This window comes from Polypterus senegalus, chromosome 10 (genome assembly GCF_016835505.1).
Source record: "Polypterus senegalus isolate Bchr_013 chromosome 10, ASM1683550v1, whole genome shotgun sequence".
Lineage (NCBI taxonomy): Eukaryota > Metazoa > Chordata > Cladistia > Polypteriformes > Polypteridae > Polypterus > Polypterus senegalus.
Window position 1 is genome coordinate 162289047 of NC_053163.1, and position 25791 is coordinate 162314837.

Here is a 25791-nt window from a genome sequence, read left to right on the forward strand (position 1 = left end):
ACTCACTCATCGCTCTACCTGATCGCATGCCCACCTGCACCACAGCGAACCTTCACGTGACCAAAGTCACCGGGCATATCATGGTGGTCCGGTGCCATATGCATCAGTCCGACTGCCCGTGGTGGTCATCGCCCGATTCCACCAGCTGCTCAGTTTCAGTTTGTTCTCAGACGCCATTGTGTGTTTAGTGGCAGGCCCCGCCCCGCTCATAAATATTAATGAGCTGACTTAAGTGTCAAAGTGCACAGAAATACTCAGTGTTCTTGGCACCATGATGCCGTTCTACCCACTAGGTGGCATTCAAGCAGATCTTAACACGTCAGCCCAAGTCTGACTCGGGCTTAACCCTAATTACCCACAATTCACTGTACACAAACACCACAGGGGGCACAAGGGCACAGCCCCACAGAGCAAACTGGCATCCTGTCCTGTGCAAGGAAAGGCTGTGCCCCCTCACCACCAAAACAGCCAGATGGTCAGACAAGGCTGCTGGGTTCTGTCCACACTGCACCCCACCGCCTTCTTATTACCAGCCTGTTGATGCCAGGCAGTGCAGGCCTGTGCCAACCAAGTGCCACCACTCTAATCCTGTACCCCCTGGCCATTTCCTAATGCCCAGCACCCATTTAAGCCCCCATTGCTTGACTAGTGCCCGCCCATGCCCGCTTTCTCTCATCTCCTTTCATGTTTTCCACATATTGTCTCACCACGCCAAGGTGCCACATAAAACGCCACCCTGTGCAGCATGAGAACACCAGGCTGTCACTGCTCAAATGTCCTTTATTTGATTTTCTTTACACCCATCACAGAGATGCCATCATAAAAAACAAATCGTCCCCAGCAGGCGCCAGCCCTCACACACCAGGCATCCCAGTGTGTCAGACCTGCTGGATTTAAACATCAGGGCCATGCAGGGCACCCCAACTTCTCACCCTGTGCAGCTCCAAACGTCCCTTCCGTCACCATGCAGAAGGGCAGCAAGCGGCTTCTCCAGTCGTCACCCCAATGCCAGGCTGTGCCCGAGCCGTCTCACAAGAACACAGGCTGGTCCTGCCCGGTCAGGAGCCGGTAGGTGGACGCTGGCATGGTCTTCAGGTGGATCTGAAAAGGGGGCAGAGAGCAAAGGGCATCAGGGATCATTCACAACGGGCCACAAGTGGCTTGCCATGAGGACAGGCCCGTTGGTGACTCCATCTGGTTTGTCCAAGACACGGATGATGGCACCCCCATGTCAGGTTTTGCCCAGTCCTGAGTCCACAGAGCTTTGCCCTCCCATAACCTTCTGCCCACCTTACAAATGAATCCCTGTGTGCAAGGCACTATATATGAACACCCAACAGTGTCACCTCTGCCGCAGGGTGTTTAAGGGGCACTGCAGAGAATGCCAGTCTGTCCCAAGGACCCCGTCAGCGGGTCACACTCACCTCTCCGATCGCCTGCGTGAGGATCTGGATGATCTTGTCATGCGGCGTGGCAACCACGCTCTGCCCATTGATTTCGATGATGCGATGGCCGACACGGATGCCCCCTCGTTCGGCGATTCCACCGCGCATGAGGCTGCAGATCTGTGGAGGGACAAAGGGACAGGCAGTCAGCCAGGTGCCATGACCTGCATGGAGTGACAACAGTGGCAGTGCTGAGGGTCTCGCGCACACCCTTCCCGTCTATCGGGGCGATTTGACACAAAAGCACTTGTGACCTGGCACTGGCACTACACGAGCACTCAAACAGCCCACATGGACCCGCATTTGGAGGCACACAGATGTCCATGTGAGGTGCCAAGTATGGCATGATTGTAAGTGATGACACAATGGGACTGTCACCTGGAGGTGGCAAGGCATCAGGGCATCCTGCACAGGGGGAGGTGGCGGCTGAGCTGTTGACACAAAGTGCTAATGGCAGGACGTCACCATCGGGTGGCAAAGCACCAACCACACCCGACAAGCTGTCAGGCGGGCCCACCTCAACGGCCCTCCTTGCACCAGTGGCGCCTCCCAGTGACCTCGGGGTGATGAGACGTCCTCATTGCTGACGACGTGTGGTCCGCTCGACGTGCCGTGATGTGGTGGGCCTGCACAGAATGTCAAATGTCGCCGCTGTGTCACTGAAGCGTCACACAAGCAGCAGGTGGCTCAAAGGTGTTCATTCGGTGGGCACCAGGAGGCTGGCAAGTCAGTCCAGTGCCCACCCCGTGTGCTGTGCATAGCCCATCCACTGTCCGTCAGCCTGCCACCCTCAGGACTCTGTGGAGGTCACTTTGGTTTACTTCTCGGCTCCATTTGGACTTCAGCCGCTGCCACCTTGTGTGGTGACTGTGCTTGTGAGAAGCTGGGCAGCAGTGGCTTGGTGTCTTATTGTTGGCACTGCTTATATAGCGCCCTGCCAGAGCACTCAGTCCTCACCGATGTCTGGAGGTGGTGGCAGCCGAGTGAGCTGAGTGGCTTGGGGACAAGTCTGTGTGTCCTTGAGTGGCCTAGCAGGATGTGTGTGGAGAGACCTGAAAGTGGCCGATGACAGAGGGCCTGCCAGGAAGACTGCCATCAGCTGGCCAAATCCAGGAGTGCCGAGCTGGTGGAGACTCAAAGCTGGAAGGGCTGCCAAAGGGGCTTCAACAAAGAAAGGAAAGTGGGGTTTCAGCTTTTGACCTTTTCGGGTGACAGGTCTTCACTTTGTCACGATGGGTTACTGACTTTCAAAGAACGCGTGTGGCGCAGCAACAGGACACAAAGTGCCAGACTTGAGCCACCAAAGGGGTCCTGAAGGCCAAAGAGTGGAATGACGGAGTCAGAGCCCCCTTAAGCACGCATTTCATCTGCTGAAGGCGAGGTGAACGGCAACAAGCCCCCCAAATACTCAGGAACGGTGCAGGCCTGGCAGGGCATCGTCAAGAAGGAAGCCAACACCTGGCAAGGCCGGTGGGCTCAGACCCGAGGGTGGCGGTGGCCGACTTGTCCAGTTAAGCTTGGCATCGTGTAGAAGAAGTGCTGCACATCTGAGAGCACAAAGCCACCGTTTTATGTAAAGCGCGCTGACTGAATCTCTACTAATAAAAGGCAAAGGGACAGACTGACTGACCGACTCACTGACCGACCGACTGACCGCTAATTCTCTAATTCTCCAACTTCCCGTGTGGGTAGAAGGCTGACATTTAGCAGCTCATTCTTTACAACTTACTTACAAAAGTTAGGCAGGTTTCATTTCGAAATTCTACGCCTAATGGTCATAACTGGAAGGTATTTTTCTCCATAAACTGTAATGGAGTTGAGCTCGAAAGCCGTGGAGGGCGGAGTTTTGTGTGACATCATCACGCCTCCCATGTAATCACGTGAACTGACTGTCAACGCAGTGCGTAGAAAACCAGGAAGACCACCAAAAAAGCGCTTAAGAAAACCTGCATTATATAATTGAGAAGGCAGCGAAACAATAAGAAGCGAGCGAGTGACACATACAACCATATTCATGAGTTCTGCTACTTCGGAAAGAAAGCAAGGTGTAAACCTAAACTTTAAATTAAGTTCATAGACAGGCTGACGCTGGCGTTTCTCATGCCCACAGGTAATGCGGGATACAAGTTTAATGAGAGGACGCAGGATATAAACGAGAGTTTTGATCGCTTTGTAACTAAGTTAAAATTGTAGGTGAAGGGGTGTGCTTATGCAAATTCCGAGAGACTGTGTTTGTGGGGGGATTGACAGTTAAGGCGGGTGGGGGAGTCACGTCATCATCTCCCCTCCCATTCATCCCATTTCACTCTGAGCTCCATGGCTAACGCAGTGTGACAGAAGTGACTTTGTGACGCTGCCACCAAATACTCACAGAAGAATCCACAAGTTCATCCACACGCCGTCTCTTGAGTTTCTCCACACTGAGTCCTCCAGGCACTGCTCAGCCTAATCTCATTTTGAGGGTTGGGACACCAATAACGTTACTGAGAAACTTGCAGCCGCCGAGCCTTCAGGTCACGTGTCTGCAGAAGCAGCTCATTGAGGCGACTATTTTTACCGGCGGTTGCTCAGGGAGAGCGTTTGTATTCCTCACATCCCCGTTATACCCGCGGATCTCCCATTTCAATTCAAATGCCTCCAATTTCCAGTGAGGCTCTGCTTCACGATGACAAGTCTCAGGGACAGACCCTACAAAAGGTCACATTGACAAGCTGTGGTGTTATGGGTCCACAGCTCGTTGAGAAAAGGCCATTCATTTTAATTAAATAATCACCGCACCCGAGGTGGCTTCGTGAGGGGGGCGTTGTTGTAGCGAGCCGCGGGGCAGTCGTCGATGTGGGCGTTTCTCACCGTGTGCACAGGTGAGGAACTGCCCACATTTGTGATTGCTCCCGTGGCTAATGCTACAGCTGTAATGGCCCCTCACGTTTTTAAAAAGAAGCGCGAGTCGGTTGTGGGGGGAGAAAGAAACGTTTGCGGTAAAAAAAATGGAGAGAGGAGAGAGGAGAAAGGAGATGAGGAAAGAGGACGGAGGTTACAGGGAGCGAGGAAGCATGTGGTGCAAGAGAGTCGGACAGGCGGTGTGTGCGTCTGGTGAGCGCGCGATCGAGCGCTCGTGGGCAGCTGTATGGAAGCTGGGTGTTAGGCCAACACCTAGACGTTTGAGTTGAGGTTGCTCCCGCTGAGTGACCAGGTAGCGGGAGTGCCTAGAGGAAAGCGACGAGCCGCAGAAGGCCGTGGAAAGGCAGCGGAAGTCGGGAGGCTTGGTGGTGGAGTCCCCAATGTGAGCGCCCTGGCTATTGGGGTAATCAAGTCTCGGGACTGGGATGAGTGCCAGACCGAAGCCAGGGATCGGGAGGTCTCCAGTCTCGGGTGTGTTGTAGGAGGGCAGCTGCAGAGAGCGTCTTGCCTGCTGCTTGGCCCAAACGGGATAAGCAGGTGAGACGCTAACAGAAGAGCACCGGATTTGTTGTTGGTTTTTAAGACTGCTTCCTAAAAGAAGATTTTAACCTCTCGTTTTTAAGGATGTGTTTTTTTTTCTATTTATTGATTTTTAACCTCCACGTGTTCTTTTGACATGTTCATTGACCTTTAGACCTAAGCATGCATTGACTGATAGGATGGTGTTATTCTAGAATTAGAACAATCTAGACGAGAACAGGCCATTCAGCCCAACAAAGCTCGCCAGTCCTATCCACTTGCTTCCTCCAAGAAAACATCAAGTCGAGTTTTGAAAGTCCCTAACGCCTTACTGTCTACCACACTACTTGGTAGCTTATTCCAAGTGTCTATCGTTCTTTGTGTAAAGAAAAACTTCCTAATGTTTGTAAGAAATTTACCCTTAACAAGTTTCCAACTGTGTCCCCGTGTTCTTGATGAGCTCATTTTAAAATACAAGTCTCGATCCACTGGACTAATTCCCTTCATAATTTTAAACACTTCAATCATGTCACCTCTTAATCTTCTTTTGCTTAAACTGTAAAGGCTCAGCTCTTTTAATCTTTCCTCATAATTCAACCCTGTAGACCTGGAATCAGCCTAGTCGCTCTTCTCTGGACCTTTTCTAGTGCTGCTATGTCCTTTTTGTAGCCTGGAGACCAAAACTGCACACAGTACTCAAGATGAGGCCTCACCAGTGCATTATAAAGGTTGAGCATAACCTCCTTGGACTTGTACTCCACACATCGGGCTATATAACCTAACATTCTGTTAGCCTTCTTAATGGCTTCTGAACACTGTTTGGAAGTTGATAGCTTGGAGTCCACTATGACTCCTAAATCCTTCTCATAAGGTGGACTCTCGATTTTTCGACCGCCCATTGTGTATTCAAACCTAATATTTTTACTTCCTATGTGTAATACTTTACATTTACTGACATTAAATTTCATCTGCCACAAATCTGCCCAAGCCTGTATGCTATCCAAGTCCTTCTGTAATGATATAACGGATTCCAAATTATCTGCTAATCCACCTATCTTGGTATCATCTGCAAACTTAACCAGCTTGTTACTTATATTCCTATCTAAATCATTTATATATATTAAAAATAGCAGCGGCCCTAGCACTGACCCCTGTGGAACACCACTCTTAACATCGGCCAGTTCTGATGAGGTTCCTCGCACCATCACCCTCTGCTTCCTGTGTCTGAGCCAATTCTGCACCCATCTAAAAACATCACCCTGAACTCCCACTTCTTTTAACTTGATGCCCAACCTCTCATGTGGCACCTTATCAAATGCTTTCTGAAAGTCCAGATAAATAATATCATAAGCTCCACTTTGATCGTATCCTTTTGTTGCCTCCTCATAGAATTCCAACATGTTAGTAAAACACGACCTCCCCCTTCTGAACCCATGCTGACTGTTCAGAATAACTCCTGTCCTTGTCATGTGTTGCTCAATCTTATCCTTAATAATTCCTTCCATTAATTTTCCTGTGATGCTTGTTAAGCTTACTGGCCTATAGTTGCTTGGATCTGCCCTGTCACCCTTTTTATATAATGGGATGATATTTGCCATTTTCCAGTCCTTTGGAATCTCTCCAGTGCACAGTGACTTCCTAAAAATATGTGTCAAGGGTTTATATATGTACTCACTAGCCTCCTTAAGAACACGAGGATAAATATTATCTGGGCCTGGTGATTTGTTTGATTTCATCTTATTTAATCTGAGCAGCACTTCTCCCTCTACAATTTCCAAATCCCTCAGTACCTCCTTAGTAGTTGTTTACCTCTGAGGTTATCCACTTGCTCACTTGTAAACACCTCAGAAAAATGTAAGTTTAGGGCATCTGCTATTTCATTGTCTGTATCTTTTAATTCCCCTTTACTATTCCTGATGAACTTGACCTCCTCCTTAACTGTTCTTTTACTACTAAAATACTGAAAGAATCTCTTGGGGTCTTCTTTCGCCTTATCTGCTATATTCCTCTCCAACTGTCTTTTAGCCTCCTGATATCCTTCTTAATGGTTGCCCTCATTTTCTCATACGCGCTACGGTTCTCTTTGCAGTCATTAGTCTTATATGCCTTATACAGCAGTTTTTTCCTTTGCAACTTCTTTTTTAAATCTTTATTAATCCATCGTGGAGATTTTTTTAGTTTCCTATTACTTCCAAATTTAGGTCTGTATCTGTCCTGCATTTAAAACATTTTTAAACCTGTTCCACTGCTCCTCGACTGTCTCCACATTTAAAAGCTTATCCCAGTCTATCCTACTTAGACTTTGTCGCATCTGCTCAGAATTAGCCCTACTAAAGTTCAACTTAACAATTTTAGTCTTTGCATCTGCACTCTTACAAAATACTGAGAATTGTATTACATTATGGTCACTTGACCCTAGTGGTTCAATCACCTCTACACCCTCAATTCTATCCTGATTATTACAGAATACTAAATCCAGATAGGCTTCACCCCTTGTTGGTGCTTTAACATGCTGTGTTAAAAACAGTCGCCGATTACTTCTAAATGGGTTATTTATTTAATGAACTGTGAAGACCTGCACTATTTATGGAACACTGTTTTTGACTGTTTTTAATAAAAGCACTGTTGCACTTTTTACCTTCCCCTTGCTGGAATTATTTGCCTCCATTGACTAGCTCACTCGGTAACATTATCGACGGTGTTGGGTTCAAGGGTTACCAAAATCAGATGGGAGTGTGGAGCCAGAACCCACATCGTCACACAAGCGTGTTACGTTATTTTTAAAATGTTTCCTTTTCTTAGCACAAGCACAGCTGAGAAGCTTCAATGCATGTGCTCCATATGTAGATGTTGATTATAGAGATAAAACTTCATTGAAATAATCTACTGTACGTTGTTAATAGTTACACGTGATGGCACGGTGGCACTGGCGCTCCGTTCACAGATTGTTCCTGCCTCCTGCTGTATTCTTGCTGGTGCGACACTGGAAGGACAGACAGATAGAATAATTCAACACGTACTACGAAGATATTTCGATGTTCCTTAAACGTTTTGAACAATCGCCGTTCTCCGCTTACCGATGGCTTAACGTCCATTAGAGAGCTGATTGTGTGGCGATTGGGAGTTTGGAGAAAGAAAAGGAAGGACAGGAATTGGAGGCGAGTACGTCTGAGAGAGACAGACCTGCTGCAGTGAAGTATTTCATCGAAGGTCACAGACGGCGCAGCAGCATCTTACGTGACACATGAACAGTCACTGTGCCACCGTGTGCCCATGTTTAATAACGTGCTTTAACTCGTATCATCATGAAATTGACATCACGTATACATCGGAGTATTTGAGTTATTCAGAGAGCTGTCATGGATTGTGTGTCCTGTCAGAGGAAGAGAGCCGCTTTAAGACACGTAGTGATTCACACACACAGCATTTAACATGTTATACTTTACTTACGATGTGATTTAAGAAACTAGTAAATGAAAGGATTTTAAGACGAAGTTTATGATGTTCTACTTTAATGACAAAATAAACGACCCGACTAAAGTGGAGATGTCGAGATTCAAGTTGACATTTCGTGTTTTTTCCCCACCATGTGCCTTTTTTTTTTTCTCTGTACCCTAATAAGCTGGCATGTGACACTCAGACGGTGGGCTACGACTCCCCTTTTCACGGCGACTTTGATATCTGACAACTTCTTTTTTTTATTTCCGGCACTGTGCGACTTTGTGAACGTGAGCTTTCGAGTTTCTCCAACACGCTGTCACTCGATCAACTTCCTTTTCTCGATTATTCCACGGTTTATTTGAACTAATAGTACGTTTTTCCTTTGCCTCCACTTGGTATTCACTGAAATTCTTATATTTTCCCCCGTGCTTTTCACAGAACGCTGATCTTAAGGGTGATTTATATTCATTTGCATATTCAAAGAGGCGTAATTCTGGGAGGAGTTGGGGCGGGGCAGCAGGCGTGTGTTAATTTCCACACTGACCGGGATTTATGTAGTGGAAGAACGTGGAAGTTGGCGTTGGCACAGATTTATTTTTTGTGTCCGTATGCCACGTTAGAGTGCGAGTTCTACGCACGGCGTTATGCACGAGGCCTCTGATCGTCGTAGGCCGTTATTTCCTAATGACAAGGGGGTCACTTCTGTGTCACCTGCCCCCGTCCTTGTGCACTATTGGGACACAGTTAACCCTTACAGTGCCTTGTGATCTGAAGATGTCATTATGGCATGCTGTGAAGCACCAAAGTACCCTCAATGCACTGGAAACCCCGTTAAAAAAGTCAAAGCCCACCTACCTGTTGTACAAAGTGCACAAATTATGGGATGTCTAAAATTATTTTTACGGTCATTAATATTGCGGGTGTAAGAAAAGTTAAAGGTGAACCCCGAGGAGGTGACATTCTGGGTGCTTTCATGGATCCCAAACACCAAACTGGGTCACATTTGACCACACGGCTTTGCAAGGGTTAAGGAAGCAAACACCAGAGGAAACCCAACAAGCCAGGAAGGAGGAGGAGGAAGAGGAGGAGGAAGACGACGACAATAAAAATAAGGAGTGGGAAGTACAGCCAAGGATGAAGAGTCCAGAACTGCTGCCAGACTGAAATGTCACAGTCAGAAAAGGAGGAGGAGGAGGCGGCAGCACAGGAACACAACACCCAGCAGTCACGGTGGGGGGCGCCCTTGGCATCCTGCGCATATTGAGAAAGATCCCCCCGGAGTGTAGATGGCACACTTTACGAGGAGGCATGTTGTGTGTGCCGTAAGCAGACGGTGATGATGAGGATGATGAGATGTCACTGTGACACTTTGACACCACGGCGTAGGACGCGTTCATTTGGCAGTTTTTTTACCTGCCTGGCCCTGATCAAAGGGTGAAAACGTTCAGAGGAAAACTCCATGGCAGTAGAGCGGAGGCCATTCTCATGGGGAGTCTGTGCAGATGTGGCAGAGGTGGCAGTGCCAGACAAACACGGCCGCTGTAGATGTTGGGATGTCATCGTGACACAAAGCTTTGGGCAGATCATCAACAAGGCCATCGCTGCCCACCTCAGATGACACGACAGCTGCACTCCAGCCACTGCTTAGCCGCGTCAGCCTAAAGGACTCGGAGGGACCCCCGTTTAGGTCCTGGACCTGCTCTCGAGTCCGGCCCTGCCGATTCTGGACCCCGCACTTGTGAGGACTCCTGGCGTGTGTCCCACTCCAAATGCAGGCCCACCCGCCCCCACGTGCTACTCCAGGCTGGCCGTGCCACATTAGCTTCCTGCCTTAAACTCAGCTTTATAATTCCTAATTGTGCCCCCCTGCTCGACCCCCCAATCCCACAGTCACAGCAGAGTCAACTCAAATCCAAAGCGACATGCAGAAGCAGTTCAACCAATAAAAACAAAGAGAGACTTACAATGCCATCCTCCACGCTGAATCCAAGCTGGTACTTGGGGTCTGGCCGCTTGATGATTGCCAAGGTGACTGGCGGGCAGTGCACGATGCTCAGCTTCACCTGCGTCTGGTTCTTCAACTCCTGTTTGGAAGCAACAGCACAAAGGTGGGCTTAGAGCTCGGAGCCACTCTGTGCCCCCCAAGGTGGTGTCAGCAGAGACACAAGTGGTGCCCAATGGATAACAGCACTCACTAAACAGACAGTCCTGCCAATGCGAGTCCTGGGGGGGATGAGAGCCCCCTTCAGCTTTGCCTCTTTTGAATGGTGAACTGGCCCAACATGAATGAGTGTGGCGTTTGTGTGACTGTGCCCCACCATGGACTGGTTATGCTGCCAGGACAGCTCCCTATGACCCTCAAGTGGCCACTCACAAAAGAAGCCCACCCTGGTGTGCACAGCATGCATCGCTGCTACACTCCTTGGGAAAAGTGAAACCAATCGTGCTTGGCATCTCGGGATTAATTCAGAGAATGTTAAATTACGAAAAGCCCCCACTTTACTGTTTAACATGGCAGGGGCACCCAGTGCAGTCCAGGGACGGTCACCAAGTCAATTCTGGGGGTGGGGGGGCTTTGGCCCCAAACCAGGATTTGACCGACTCAACCCACGGTGTGAAGCCCACTTTGAGTACCCATGCCAAGTCCTAAAAGTGCCCCTGGGCACCGCCCCCAATAAAGTGTGGTCATTAAATAAAATGAAACCTCGCCTGTGGCCTTCACCAAGAGGGTCAACGGTGTGGGTGGGTCTGCATGCCAGCTTTACACATTTTGAGCCGGGAGCTCGTCAGTCCCCACCATCAGCAGCGTCTCTGGACCCCCTTTAGTGGCTCAGGTGGTCCCCGCGCTCTCAAGTGACTCTGCTACCTCAGCCATCTGACCACTCGGCCCCTCTGGCTCGCTCCACCACCGACTGTCCCACCGGCCTGGTCCACTTTGATTCTCTTGTGCTCCCACCTGCTTGACTCACCCGAATGATCCCCTGACACGTGGCGATGGGCAGTCCCACAAGGCTGGTTCCGTTGACAGACATGATCCTGTCCCCAATGCTGAGCTCCCCGCTGCGCTCCGCGGCACCCCCGTGAAGGAGGTTTGCCACCACCACGGTGGGCAGGATGGACCCCCAGCCAGACTCCACGATGGCCAGGCCGAGAATCTCCCCGCTCGGCTTTTCAATGCAGACCTGAGGAACAGGAAGGGAATGGAGGGATCTGCTTAGTTAAAATGCCAACTCTGATGCCCAGGGCACACAAATAACTGTCACCCATGAGCAAGATGAACAAGCAGGGCTTCATAAAGTGAAGTGACCCAGATGACAGGCCAGGCCAGACCAGGCATGTGTTATGACCCAAGAATGGGACCCTCATTGCCGTCTACCAAATCCCACCTTCTCAAGTAGAGTGTTTATTATAAACCTCACTATGAGGTTAGTACTGCCACCCAATAAACCCACCCACTGGTAATGACCAGGGACCACCCATTTCAGAGTCCTTGTTTTGTTACAGCTGAAGCCTGCAGGTTTCCCACTCTGTGGCATAAAAGGCCCAGTTTTTTTACCCACCCTTCACTGTCCATCTTTGACCAGGTGTGCCACCTGAACCCACCTAACCTGGATTGAGCTTTAAATCCCTGCCACTGTAAGGTGGTCTCCCAGCCTGGCATACCATTCCACCATGGTGGCTTTACATTTGTGCCACTCTGGAGAGATGTCACTTGCCAATGTGAATTGAGCTGTGACAATACTGGGGGGTCCTCTGCTCAAACTTCCATCAGGCAGCCAATGAGGGCCTCACCTCTCGGAGGTTCTCAGATCGGGAGAAGTGCACCAGGTCACCGTTGTAGAGTTCCTGAGCCCCCAGATAGTGACTGTACTCGCTGGGCTGAAGCTCGGTGGGCTTGATGCCATTGGCCTGTAGGAAATGCTGATAGGCCACGCTGAACGCCTGCCCGATGGCCTGGGCAATTAGCTGCGCCTGGAAGACAAGAGAGGCAGTGAAAGGGCGTCGCCAACATGGCCATCTGTCGAGAATTAGCAGCGGTGAACCCCCCTGACATCACAGCAGCAGCGTGGCCCCCTGCTTGAGGGATGATAAAGACGAAACTTACTGCCCATGGGGGGGGGCACTCAGCGGATGACATTGGCCATGCTGGACCTTCTGAATACAAAAGTGCACAGGGTGCAGACTGGACATGAGAGCCCACCATGGACGAAGCAGCACAGTGGTGGGGTGGACAGCAGGACTTTAGGGACCTTCAGATCGCGACTCGATGGCTTTTGTGAAGTGGGCAGAGCTGGACAGGCTGGGTGGGCCTCAATGCCCGTCCTCGCCACATTTCTGATCAGATCACAATCAACCATCGTGGCCAGACCTGCAGCGGCCGTCTGCCTGTAAAATACACCGCAATGGACCACCGTGATGGGCTGGCACCCTCCGCTCCAAGGAGAGGCTTTGACCCCCCACAACCCTGAGCTGGCAGAACTCCGTTTTTGTGAGTGACGTCAAAATGATTTTTTATTACTCAAATTGTACAAACTGACTGTGAATGTCTGAACACCTCATAGGTGGGCACTTTGGACTGAAAGGTAACCAGCTGCCCGTGCCCAGCCCGCATTAAGTGGCAGCTGGTGATGCTGGGTTATCTAAGCATCACTACAAACGTCTAACTGGTGTCACTTGTACTACAGGGGGCTTGGAAATGCCAGGTGAGCCTGCTTGGCAAGCAAGAGTGCCAACCAGGATCTGGTGCTGTTCTAGAAGAAATACCCAAAGTGTGCCAGGCTCCCCTTAAAGTCACGATCTTTGCTGCCACCTAGTGGATAAAATCAAACGGCCCACTCGGGCTCTGATGTGAGTGGCAGCCTTTCCAGCAGCTCTGTGTATGACTTTATCTTGAAGTCTTTCTCTTTCTACCTTCTTCTCATTTCACTGATCACTCCTACCACCTTCTTTTATGTGGACTCGTTCCTTGGACACTTTTTACTACTTGACATGGATTTTTAAATGCCGAGACTCGTCTATTCAACTAGTCAACTTCAAGCGCAGAGAACAAATGCCCGCGCCAGTGTGGTTCCCTAGTTAACCGATGATGTAAGGCGGCGGTATCGGGGCAGCAGAGCTGGTGCTAAGACAAAAGCCAAGCGTCTAGCGAGAAAGTGGCGCTACAAACCTTCGGTGCCTTCTGTGATCCTGGGAAATGTATGTGTGAATTTCGCCTTGGGAATTAATAAAGTATCTATCTATCTATCTAGTTTTATCTCGTTGACAATGACTTTGGTCGACAGCCACCCTGTGAGAGTTAAGCGTTTTAGGAATGTTGATGATGAGGACGACAACAAAATGTGAAAAGTCCAAACATCGATCCATTATGTGGTGACACCACCCTGCCCACCTCGAACAACACACGGCCCGCTAGGCCTTGAAATGAAGACCCCAAACGAGCCGTACTCACATCTTCGGACAGGAACACGTGACAGATCATGCAGCACTTCTTGCTCGATGACGCGGTGGCAGGCGAGTTGCTGGCTTCAGATGCCCTCCGACTTGGGGACTTCCGGTGAGCCATCAGGACCACAATGGCGCCGATATCTGCAATATAGGAGATTGTCTGAAGTGGGTGATCCATCATGGCCTCCTGTCAGGAAAGGTAGAGAAACAGGAGGAAGATCTCATTTGTTTCACAGACTGTCAATGCAGCATCCCGTGAGAGTGCCCGCCTGCCTGCCTGCCTGCCCGCCCGCTACTTCTGGCTGGTGTTTGTGTGGCGCCATAACGAGTCTACAAGGCAGACAGACGTCACTGCAGAGTTGACATGAGGACACAGAAGCACAAACCAGTTCAAACCGGTTAAAGTAACCGGACCCTAACAACACGCGTCCGCAACGTTACTGTTGAGACAACCCAAGAGTGGGCACCAGGAACTGCAGTCTGTGGCATTCCTCAAGGAAATGAGCCTGCAGTTGCAGAGTTCTGGTGACCCTTGCCAACTGGCTGCCCACCCCCTTCCTGGTCATCCAACCAGTTTCAACAAGCTCCCTTAACGGTGGGAGTCCATGGCATTCCTGGGCGCTGCCCCCCTCATGTCTCACCTGCGTGGCGGCACTCAGGACCTTAATGCGTTTGGTGGAGATGAAGAGATCCACTTCAGTCATTGGTTGGGACTCGCCATCGGGGGCCTGGCAGAAATGGAGCACACAGTTAAAACAAAGACAATGTGACCAAGTGACTGAGAAAGGTGCCACCCAAGGACGACTCTCTTTTGTGGCTTTAAACTGTCGCCCACATTTCATGCCAACTTGACAGCAGAGAGACAAATGAAAGCGTAGGAGCGGCACGGCCCTGCCTTAACACTGCGTAATCGGCGATGATGGAGGACCACCGGCACGTCTCCGAGTGGGCACTGCGCAGGTACGCAGAACGAGTGGAGCTGGAGATCAGGAGGCCACTCAGTGCTGGGAATGAACCTCGAGGCATTTCAAGGACGGTCACCTTCATTATGCAACCAGAACTTGAAACGGTTTCTGGTCAGATAATGAAATAGGCCACAGGTGGTGACAGACCCCCCCCCAAGGTGACACTCGGTGACAAGTGCAGAGGGGCCAGTGCTGTGTCAATGTCACTAACAGTTCTTGCCCTGACCATGTATGTCATCACCCAGCAGCCACCTCAGTCATGTGCCTGTCCCCCCCCCTTGAGCTCTCCACAGTAAGCAGGACCCTCACTCCATCTTAATGAACACCTGCTTCTTGTCCACCGTCGTCTGGGCGAAGGCACGTTGAGCGTATGCCATGTCACCGACAGACAGACAGGCTTTGGGTTGGCACCTTCATTTCATTATATTCTAATAAAACCAAGGACCACCGCACTCAAGAATCACAACAAGGCGGGCGGCGCAGGACTGGGACAGGAGGTTTCAGGTCAGTCACTGCCATTGGTCCTCAGTCTGCAGACACGTCACGTCACGTCACAGCGCCTGCCAGTGCAAACCACTAAAGCATGCTGGGTAATATTCACCAAACAGATGCCACCGATTTCCAACATACAAGACTCTCCCCTGAATGTCAGTGAGCGGTCTACGCAGAGCTCAGGTGAACCCAAGATGGCATCATTTACTCCGACAAGCCCAAGAGGGGGTCTTCAATACGTCCGGTCCTGCTGGACGGCAGCCACTGGGGCTCGGACACAGCCAGCCATTTCATTTTTATATCAGCTGCGTCACTTGTTAACACGCACAGGGGAGGATTAAAAAAAACGCAGAGGGACTTGACCCACAATGACACCACCTGGGCTCTTCTGCAACTGCCACAGGCTGGCACCAAGGTCGCCCACTCACACTATCAAATACAAAACATTCATCTTCTAAACCCGCAAGCCCCGAGCAGAGTGGCAGGGAAGCTGCTGCCCATCCCGACAACTGAATCAACTTTTTAGCCTGACAGGATTTTTGGGGGCCTCAGGCCCGTGTGACGGACCCCCCCGAGTGGACGCCGTGTTGTCCTTCTTGTCAGGGTGTGCGGCTTTAAACAAATGGATTTGATGTCCACACGTTGTCGTTCAGAAATGAAACCCGTGACTGAAGTGCAGGACCGCAGTCTCCCTCGGTGGACCCCAAAACCAAAATAAGAGCACAACGAACAAATGGCTTGTCACTGGGGACAACGTCACAGAAAGCCCACCCAGGAGCCACGCTAGCCGCAATGTTGACAGTTGGTGGTCGGTCGGCCCCCGGACTTCAGATTGTAAAACCTTAATGCGGTCCACAGCCTCCTGTGCCTGCCTCATGCGCCCGTTGGTCGACGGGTTCTTCTCCGACAGCAGTTGGGTCGAGCCCAGGTATTTTGCTCCAAAGATGACACCATCCAGAAGATCTTCAGGGTCACAGGGGCCTGGCACTGAGGGAACAAAGGAAAAGCAACACAACCCGTCAGCAGGCATGAAGCCCGGGCACCCCCTTCACCATCACACCAGCCGAGCACAGGCTGCCTTCACGATTCTCCTGGCATGAAGCCCCAAATATTTAAAAGGTGCCCACATTAACCACAACTCAGGCAGGGTACCCCAGTGGAACTGGGCAGCCAGAAAGGACAGCCAACCTGCACCCATCTTCATGGTCGTTGGGACCCCCTCAGTGAAGTGAGGCTCTCGATTCGTTATAAAGTCAAGGGGGGCGATTTTAAAGAGTGAGGGGGGCAACTTACCGTCTTTAAATGCAGGAACGCCAGCCTGGTTCTGCAACAAAAAACAAAATCAAAAGTGAACGACGGGCAGAAACTCACAAAAGTGCAAAGTCAGCCCTTAGTGACCCGAGGGCCTCACAGCCTCGTCACATCAGGGCCCATCATGGAGATCAGGACCCTCGTCATCATCATCATCGCTGCCCTCCTTCAGTCACCACAGGTGTGCAGACTGGCAGTCGCTCCTGGTTCACTGGCACACGTCTCTCGAGTGTTTAGAACGCTGCTGCTGCTGTGCCACGTCATTGGTCAGCCTCTCAATCAACTGTGAAGTGGACCCTTAGGTACAACTGGGATGGCGACACTCCTCTCCACGAGAGAATGCCGACAGGTCTGGAGGGGCACCATCACCACACTCTGGCAGTGCCCAGCCGAGATCATCATCAGGTCCAAGCAGCAGAGCCGCTGCCACAATTCCCTTAGCCAGGTGGGCACTCCCTAAACTCAATGCCCTGACCAAGAACACCATTAACAGGAGTCCAGCGACCCCATGGGGGTGTAAAGACCCCAGAATTGTGATGCAGGGTCCCAGTATCGTTCAGCAATGGAAGGGGGGACCAGAGGGGGGTAAAACACAAAGATTGTGGCAGGATGCCAGGATGGACCACCTTCACTCCCAAGTATCGGGGCCCACAGAACGCCACACTCTCACAAGCCTTCTGCGAGACCCCACGAGGCACATGCAGACCCCCCCACCCGCTGGTCAGAGCGGCCCTGATGGTGGCATCTGAAGTGTCACTGGGCTGCTGGTGAAAGTGAATGACACATTGTGGCCAGTGGGGTCCATCGCTCACAGTCACCACAATAGAGAGGACGTCAATGTGGGGGGCTAAGAATCGGATGAAAACGACCAGCGACAAAATGAATGAAATTAGAAATCATAAAGTGCCCCCCAAACTCCATCTTACACAAATTCAACTCTGCCAGCAGGGCACATTTCCCCACCGAGACCCTCCACCTGCGTCCTTGACCCCAATACCAATCGGCTTCTTTAAAGAAGTCTCCGGCATGCCAACCGACGTAGTAAACTCGTCCTTAGATACGGGGGTCTCGTTAACCCCCTGCGCTCGACTCCTCTCTCCGTCTCTGATCATTTTAGCCCCTCATCACGCAGCTCAATGTCCACCTCAATAAACCCACTGCTCTTGAGATGTTTGAGAACACAGCACAGCACAGACACGGCCCACCACGGCGCTCGTCCACGACCCGACGGGTTTAAAGCAGACGGAGGTCGTCTATCTGCCCTCATCCTCGGAGGTCCGAGAGCCACTTTGATACCACTGACCACAACAATCTTCAAAATCGCCTTAGTCAGTGGGTGGGCCTCAATGGCAGGGTCTTCAATTGGTTGTGTTCATGATACTTCAGAGACCCCCATATGGTGGTCCGCTGCTCTTTACGATCTGCATGAGGTCAGATGAGCTCTGCTGAGGACACCCTGTAAGTGTATTTATCAACGGCGCCGGATGACCCCGACTCTCGTGATTCAGACCTCTTGTAACTAGAAGATGCTGAGAGACGAGTGGATGACTAGAAGACCACCAAGACAGACACTCCTCTCAGGACCACCAAGACAGACATCAATCAGTAACAACAGAATCTGAACCAGAACAAGAAAATCCGAGCACATCACACCAGTCCGAGCGTCACTATACTGGTGACCGGCGCCATTTCGAATTGACTTTAAAATCCTGCCGACGGTTCACAAAGCCTTCAGCCACCTTCACCCTGTCCTGCCTGTCACCCTACACTCCAAACCGTCACCTCAGGTCTTCAAGTGAGGGTCTGCTCAGAATTCTAAGAGCTGAACTTAACAGAAGTGCTGAAGGCCTTCTGCTGGTGGGCACCTCAAAGCTGGAATATGAGGTGACCGACAGAAAGTCGCCAGGCTGACACGGTGGGGCACTTTAACAAACTGATCAAGACCCTCCTCACAGCTTCATTTTAGTGGGACCCTCACATTCTACAGTTATTGATCGTGTCTCCACACTCCCCCCCTACTGTCGCTGCTCTTTGTGCACCCTCACCACCTGACCAGGGCACCGTGATGTCCCTACGTTGATGGACTGAAGGCCAGAGGTCCACAGGACCATCATCATCATCATCATCTAATTACTCCACGCGAGGACTGATGGAGATCATTGGTGTTGGGTCTGGGTTGGGTCTGGGTGGTCTCGTGGCCTTGGACCCTCTGCAGATTTTGATTGTTTTCTTCGGTCCTCCTGCCCATCAGACTCAGACTCAGACTTTGTTCTTTGGTACTCAGCGTTGCCTCATCTTGTTTTGATCTTTTTCTTTCTTTCTTCATCTCGTGTGACGACATGTGGACAGGATGACAGCACACAGTGGCACAAAGTGACGATCCTCAGGGCACAATCAGACAGGAGAGCAGGACAAGTAACGAGGGCAGCGGGTGACAGCTATGACAGCTATGACACACGAGCCTGCCCGGATTGCAATGATCTGAACCACGTAATAAATGACAGTTTAGTGACCACGGCACGTGACAATAAGACAAGACGTGCAAGTGGCTCTGCCATCGGATCAACCACTACAGGCAGACCCGAGGGGTGGTCCGGACCACCGAGGGGCAGATGTGCTCTGAATGCTACGACACCTTCTGAGACGGTGGGTGGGCTGGCAGCGATCCTTCACAGTGCCACGCCCCGATAAGAATGCCTTGAAGGGAGGGCATGGAGGGCCCAGTGACCTGTTCGGCCGTACCCGTGGTAAGACCCTGCGGCTCCCAAAGCAGAGAGAAGACTCCCGGCCAATGAGCGAAGGGGGCGCTCAGCTCCAAGTCGACCCCATGAGGGTGGGCTTCACCTTTACACTCGTCTCATTTGGTTTATTTCGCAATGTTTTAGTAAAACGTCACGCATTTTGGACACGGTTGAGCGTCAGTGGGACACGAGTAACTGGCGTGTTTTAGGGGTCTCGTTATTTGCTGCCATCCAGTCCTGCCCCATCACCCTTTGAAGCCCACCATATCAAGAACACGGCCGTCACTACAAACATGGGCCAGCTGACCATTAAAGCGCACATTTTAGGCGGAGTATTTCTTTACTTCAACACGGGGGACGACTCCGAGACCCCCAGGCCTATGACAAGTCCTGCCGGCCCATCTGTCCAGCATTTGACAGAAATGCCAAAGAAAAGCCAACTCACCGCGTCCTCTGCCTGCTTCCCATGATGCTCCACCTCGGCCAGTGATGGTGAGTGCATCTTCAGCCAGATGGGCTCAGGGGTCTCCTCGGGACTGCCGGGTGACTGACGGGCAAGGGGCTCGTCTTCCTGCGTGCCAAGTGACTGGCCTCCCTGCTCCACTTGTCTTTCCTTCAAATCCTGGGCCAGACCCCCGTAGGAGATGGAGACCACCGAGTCCACCTCGCTCCCCTGGGCCTTGTACTCTAAGGGTGGGTTACTGGAGCTCAGGGCCGATGCCACCTCGTGTAAAGCGGTGCCCCCCTCACAATCCAAAAAGCTCACAAGCTCTCTTTGGCTGGACTCTGAAAACAGCAGCCCACCTCCAACATCCGTGTGGGGTCCATCCTGACCTGCCCGCAGATCCCCGCGATTTGCTCCAAGCCTGGCAGGAGCCCCCCAGTCTTCTTGCAAACCTGACTGAGCCCCCGTGACTTGCGTGTCAGACGCCCGGAGCTGCGCCAGAAGAACATGAATGCTGTTGTGATCTTCATCACGTCCCCCTTCGGCTACGGTGCTGGACGGCCGGCCCGCGTGCTGAGGGGGGCCGCAGCCACAGTCGGTGCTTGAACACCGGGGAGGCACCAACGAGGGGCACGGCCCTTCAAGCTCACCCGAGGGCATTTCGTGAGCTTGTGCCGCCTCGGAGATGGAGCAGCTCTCGCTGTTGCTGTAGGAGTCCAGGCTGGCTGTCTCACTCCAGTCGAGGGGCGGGGGCTCAAACAGGCAGGGTGGGCTCCACTCCTGCGGTGGACGGCGGTCCTCCACACCTCCATGTCCTGAGCTGTCCTCAGTGGAGGCTGCTGGCGCATGAAGGCCAAGCCAGGATGGTCTCGTGTTGACCCCATCGGCGCCCGGTGGCTCCTCGGGCCTCGGCTCCGACTCATCATCCATTATAAGGGGGGCAACTGCGGGCACACAGCTACGAGAACCTGCAAGAGAGCAAAGAGAGGCGCGTGAGGCAGGTGTGGCACAAATGCCAGCCGTGCAGAAGGGACACTCCAGGCCACTGAACCCCAAACGCGACCCTGGGATGACTAAAAATAAATACAGAAATGTCAGCACTTAAAGGAGATGAGCCGTCACCCCCGGCTAGGGGGGCCATTTTAAAAAGCTCTTTATTGTCCAGAGACCCCCAACAAGTTTACACCTTCCTGGATTTCAGAACATCCGTCTTCACCCCCCAATCGCGCTGGTGAGGCCGACACTTCACAGACAGACGGACGCAGTTGGCGTTCATTTTTGTGCCCGTTGTCATTTTTTATGTCACAGAAATGGTTGTTGCCAAGGATTACAATTGTCACTCGCAGCACACCGGAGTTGGGCGGTGGGCTCACATTCCTGCTCCACGATGTCGAAACATCGAGAAGAGCCCAGGGTGGAAAATCACAATCAACTTTCTGGTACGGAAAGCCGGCGTGTGAACGTCACGAGGGTCTCCTCACTCATCATGGGGTCCGAGAACAGCAACCCGCAGATCAGCACACATGACTGCAAATTTCACTGGGACAATAAAAGGCGCTATAAAGCGATCGGAGCAGCGCACAACTGAGAAGAACACAAAACACACCGACATGAACAATACAAGAAGAAGAACAAGAAAAACGGCGACGCCATTCACATAAAAGGGGACTTTAAAACTCCACTTACAATCGTCACCACGTCTCATCACTGGGCCACCACAGGAGCTCCTCCTCAGCCAGCCCGCCCGCCATTGGTCAGGAGAGCCATTGACCACGCCTCCCAGAGGGGCAAAGGGCCAATGAGTGAGCTTTACGAGTGAAGAGCTGGGCCTCCCCCTCCTCCTCATGCATGTCGAGTGGCACACGTGACAATAAGGACCCTGTGACACCCCACGATGGCTCTAACTCCGCTCCTGGGGGGCTTTTCATTCAAAGTCGTGTCCGACGTTGGGATTTCCTCTTTTCTCGGAGCACTGGGGTCCTGAGACCCTCACCTTTCTTTATTCTCAGATATTGTGGGGCTCACCAGTTGTTTTGGCTCAGTTTGTGTCTCCTTATTGTTTGGCTGCTAATTAAGGAATAAGAAACAATGAAGGGGCGGAGTCTTCAAGAACAAATCAATGCAAATGAGTTGAGGCCACTGACTAAGACAAGGGGGAGAATGAAAAGCAGCGGCCCCCCCAGGAGCGCAGTTGGAGACCCCACTCTGAACGTTCAGGTCATGTCCTGTTCCAGCGAGTCCACAAAGTCACAAAGCCTGGCGCCGCGACGGTGCAGACGACCTTTATTATCATTTATTTATCACATCACTGGAGCTGAAAGACCAGCCGACGCCAACGACAGCACCACCAGCCGCAGCGGCCTGTCCCGGGGGGCTGACATCAGACCGCCATCAGCAGCTCTCAGATTACAGGTGGCGCAGCTCGTGTGCCAGTGTGGCGTCACCCACCCGGTGGACAGGACGCAGACAGTAGTAGTTGGGGGAGTCGTTAAATGGAGAGGACCCCATAATACACACACACCACCCAGTCACTTGGGGGGGGGGCATCTTTACGGCTGGCCTAACCCCCTCTTCAGTGCCATCTGTTCACAGGGTGCCCAACACTTGCAGGGGACTCTGCTGTCAATGGGCTCACAGGACCCACCCCGTGCTGCCAGGGCAGACTAACATCCTCTGTGCCAAAGGCTTGGAGAAAGATCCAGGAAATGCTGACTGGCAGACACTGGCACACGTCTCTCCAGATGGCTCTATGGACCCCGGGATGGAGATGCTGACGACTCACGCCATCTCAGGTGGCACTGAACCCCAAGGCTGCCAGCTCAATCGCTGCCTCTGCCTCAGTGTGCCACCCTGTGCTGCAAACAGAAATCCATTCAGATGCCAAGCGTCGTCACCTTGACATAAGGAGCCACCTTGGACTGGCGCAGCCAAACTCACAACAGCGACAGGAAATGAGGAGCAGCAGCTGGCGGCACCGGACCACTGCTACCAGTTCTTTGGTTTTATTCTTTTTTGCAGACACAAACACCACAGAAGACAATAGAAAAATAAAAAATAAAATTAACAATTCAACAAGATGCCTCCCCACGTGCCAACCTGAAAAGGCCTCCCCGGCTGTCTTTAAACGCTGACTGTCTCAGCATCCCCTAAGGCACAAAAGAGCCCCCCTGGGGTCTTCAGCAAGACGACCAAAGTGGGCAACTGGTGGTATAATGTGGCAAAAATAAGAGAAGAATCAGGACTGGAGCCGGGGACCCCCGGTGAACGGCCAAGACTTCAAATGGACTGAACGAGCCGATAAGCCGTCGCTGATCTCTGGGTGCCAGTCCTTCAGGCTCGGCTCACACCTGCCCACCCCCCTTAAAACCCACTCATCCTCCACTGACCCAATGCAAAGCCCCCCCGGTGACATTTCTCTCTGAATCTCCTTCAACCCAATTGTCCAAAGTGGGCCAGAAAGCCCACTGCATTTCAAAACCGCTGCCCTTGTAACTGAGCGTGGCACCCCCCCCCACCCGTGGCACCCTTTGGCACGCTGAACAGACAATCCTGAGGTCCGCCGAGCCGCAGGCCGAACCGTACACTCTTGGAGTTTTCAGACATCTGCGGTGTTCCTGCCGACTTTCCTGAATGGCGATTGGCACGCTGGCACAAGCCCCAGGCACACACTGAACTGCTATCATGAGAAATGAACTGAATGCACTTTACAAAACGCCAACGGCGGGCAAAAATGAGGGAGGAAAGAAAAGAACAGGAGATGGGAGAGAATGTGAGAGAGCAGGCCAGTCGGCCCACCGGACCCTAGGCCATCGCAGACCTAAGCTGGCACAGCCTCCTTCCGAGCCCCCGTGTTGTCATGAGGGTCTCGTTTTAAAACAACAGCTGCAGGCCTAAAAATAAAGTTAGCTGAAGCGATGCCAATGTGGGTGAGGTGCCATCCACATGAAGGTTCCAAAAAGAACTTCAAATTAAAGATCAGCAGGTTCCTGATCTTCAGATGACTCTCACCGAACTCGGGGGTCTCGTTGATCTGCCACTGCACTTAGGTGGTCTACAGTATGTGAGGCTCAGCCACAAATCAGGAAGCCTCCCAAAGCCCAGAGGAGCCAATTTAATACACAAAAGACCCTTCAGTGATTGAAACGGCTGGACGAGGAACACGCCCAGTAAAGTGCCAGCGCTGGCAGGAGTGTGGTCTACTTGGCACTGGCATCATTCCCAACAGGTCACTCACGTCACCTCTACGAGTGAACACAAAGCGTCGGCTCACACCCTGCAGTCCCCCGATCCGACTCCTTCGGGGTACCCTACTCCAGTCCTGCGGGGGCAGCGGGTTTCCATTCCAACCAGTTTCCTAACTAGGAGTCAGGCCTGGCAGAGACCAGTAGCAGTACCAGTACCAGTGCAGGCTCCCCAACGTGACCGGACCGAGCAGATAATGAAAGTCGCGGTTTAATTCTCCAGCTTCTTACCGCTTTCATTCTTCTACAGTCTCATTGTACACTTTTGACTTTCTGAGAGCTTCACTCACAGGCTTTGTGGTGCCAAGCAGACTCGTCCCTCTTGGTCCTTCCTCCCGTCTCTCATTTATTTTAAAACTCTGTACTGACGCCGATTCTTCAAACTGGAGGCAAACGGGTTTAAATGGGAGCACATCAGCTGGAGAGCTGCCGGCCACTTTGTCATTTACTGTCATCGTTAACAGACGGCTGGTTAAGAAAATGGGCAGCAACTGAAACCTTCACGCTGCAGAGGCCATTAAGGGTTCTAAATTGTAACAAACAAGTTGACTAAAAACGAAGTCCCCAAAAAATGCTTTGCTGCAGCAGAAACAAATGGGGTTCTGACTAAACATTCGTTAAAGCACAAGCCTGCAGACCTCCAGGACGGAGCAGAGGACCCCTGCGTAGTGGCACTGCTGTCTAGTGCTGCCGTGTGTTGTGACACCAGGACTGCAGAGGCCATTTCAGAGTCGCTTGTCAAGGAGCGCAGAGATAAACTCACAGAACTGAACATGCGATCGGCCTCACCTGCACGGTCCAGCAGGCCCTTCACTTGTGTATTCAAATCGACCTTTTCACCTTCATCAGTCGCCAGTCCGTCGCTCGGCTCCTCTCAACTCAATCGGCTCCTTCCTCGTCATTTGCTCTCCAATCCAGTCCGGTGTCATCATAAGACCTGGCCGGCTTATAAAAAAGCGCAGTGGCCACGGCACTGACCCCCGGACACCACACGGCTTCTCTTCAAAGTGCTCAACCTTATCGTCTACCCTCCTAATACCGAATCCCGGACTCCTACTTCTTCCATTTCGATTCAAACCCCCATCAATATCCTCAGACCGGCTGCTTTTGCCGCTTCCTCCTCCAAACCCGACAGAGCACCGGCATACAAACATTCGGCCCGCCGCTCGTCTCGTTTCTTTTCTTGCCAAGCATCGTAACGCGTCCAGCCGCAGCACAGAAGCCTCCCGTCCACACAAACTGCTTCACGTCCTGAAGACCGAACGGCCTGCAATTCAACGGGCGGGACAGCGAAAGGACGAGCCAGTCAAAGTCCAACTGGCCTTCCCGAGGCGGGCAGCACTCGCCGTTAAAAGCTTCCTCGCGTCGCCCCGCTTTTCGCCTCCTGCCGGGTGCCTAGGAGATCACCTTCAGAACGAGGAAGCCCTCTTCGGCTTCAGGCCCCGACTCTACTACCGGAGAGTCGTTAAAGGTTCACTCTGAACGCTAACACAGCAGTTCGGGGCGGCCTCGCGGGAGTCGAAGACGACGAGCGGGCGACGAACTTCTTAAAAGTTGATGACCGCTGCCATTCCACGCTGGCAGGAAGACAACCGCGAAACGCCGCGCTCTCCCCGTCCTAAACTTCTCGCCTTGACACAAAGATCGAGCACTGACGACATTCACTTTCTCCCTCCGAGAACGAGACTAGTCACTCGGCGCGACTGCGTGCGCACCAACTTACCTCCCGGTCTGGCTCGCCGTCCTCCGCCAATTCTCCATAACGCAGTTTACCCGCTCGCGCTTGCGTCTCAAGAGTGGACGGAGGCTGACGCTCGCCAAGGGGTGTGGGCGTGGCTCGACAAG

General features: G+C 52.0%; 1 protein-coding gene across 1 annotated transcript; it reads right to left on the reverse strand.

Moving 5' to 3' along the window:
* Positions 1-760: 760 nt before the first annotated feature.
* Positions 761-25791, reverse strand: si:ch73-40i7.5 (amyloid-beta A4 precursor protein-binding family A member 3). The gene is made up of 11 exons (XM_039767192.1): positions 25670-25791; positions 19706-20673; positions 16502-16532; positions 16050-16195; positions 14393-14479; positions 13756-13938; positions 12099-12278; positions 11276-11488; positions 10271-10390; positions 1425-1565; positions 761-1101 (listed from the first exon to the last, which is right to left on the reverse strand). Exons 2-11 carry the CDS (start codon positions 20633-20635, stop codon positions 1030-1032), a joined length of 2103 nt encoding a protein of 700 aa, XP_039623126.1. The 5' UTR covers positions 20636-20673; positions 25670-25791; the 3' UTR covers positions 761-1029.

What these genes read in the sequence shown, in the direction of transcription:
- si:ch73-40i7.5 (XM_039767192.1), bottom strand. Translation starts at nt 20,635, where the DNA reads ATGGATGATGAGTCGGAGCCGAGGCCCGAGGAGCCACCGGGCGCCGAT. An exon ending in GGAAGCAGGCAGAGGACGCG is followed by an intron (nt 16,533 to 19,705) that starts GTGAGTTGGCTT and finishes TTTTTGTTGCAG; the next exon opens with AACCAGGCTGGCGTTCCTGC. An exon ending in CGTTCCTGCATTTAAAGACG is followed by an intron (nt 16,196 to 16,501) that starts GTAAGTTGCCCC and finishes TTGTTCCCTCAG; the next exon opens with TGCCAGGCCCCTGTGACCCT.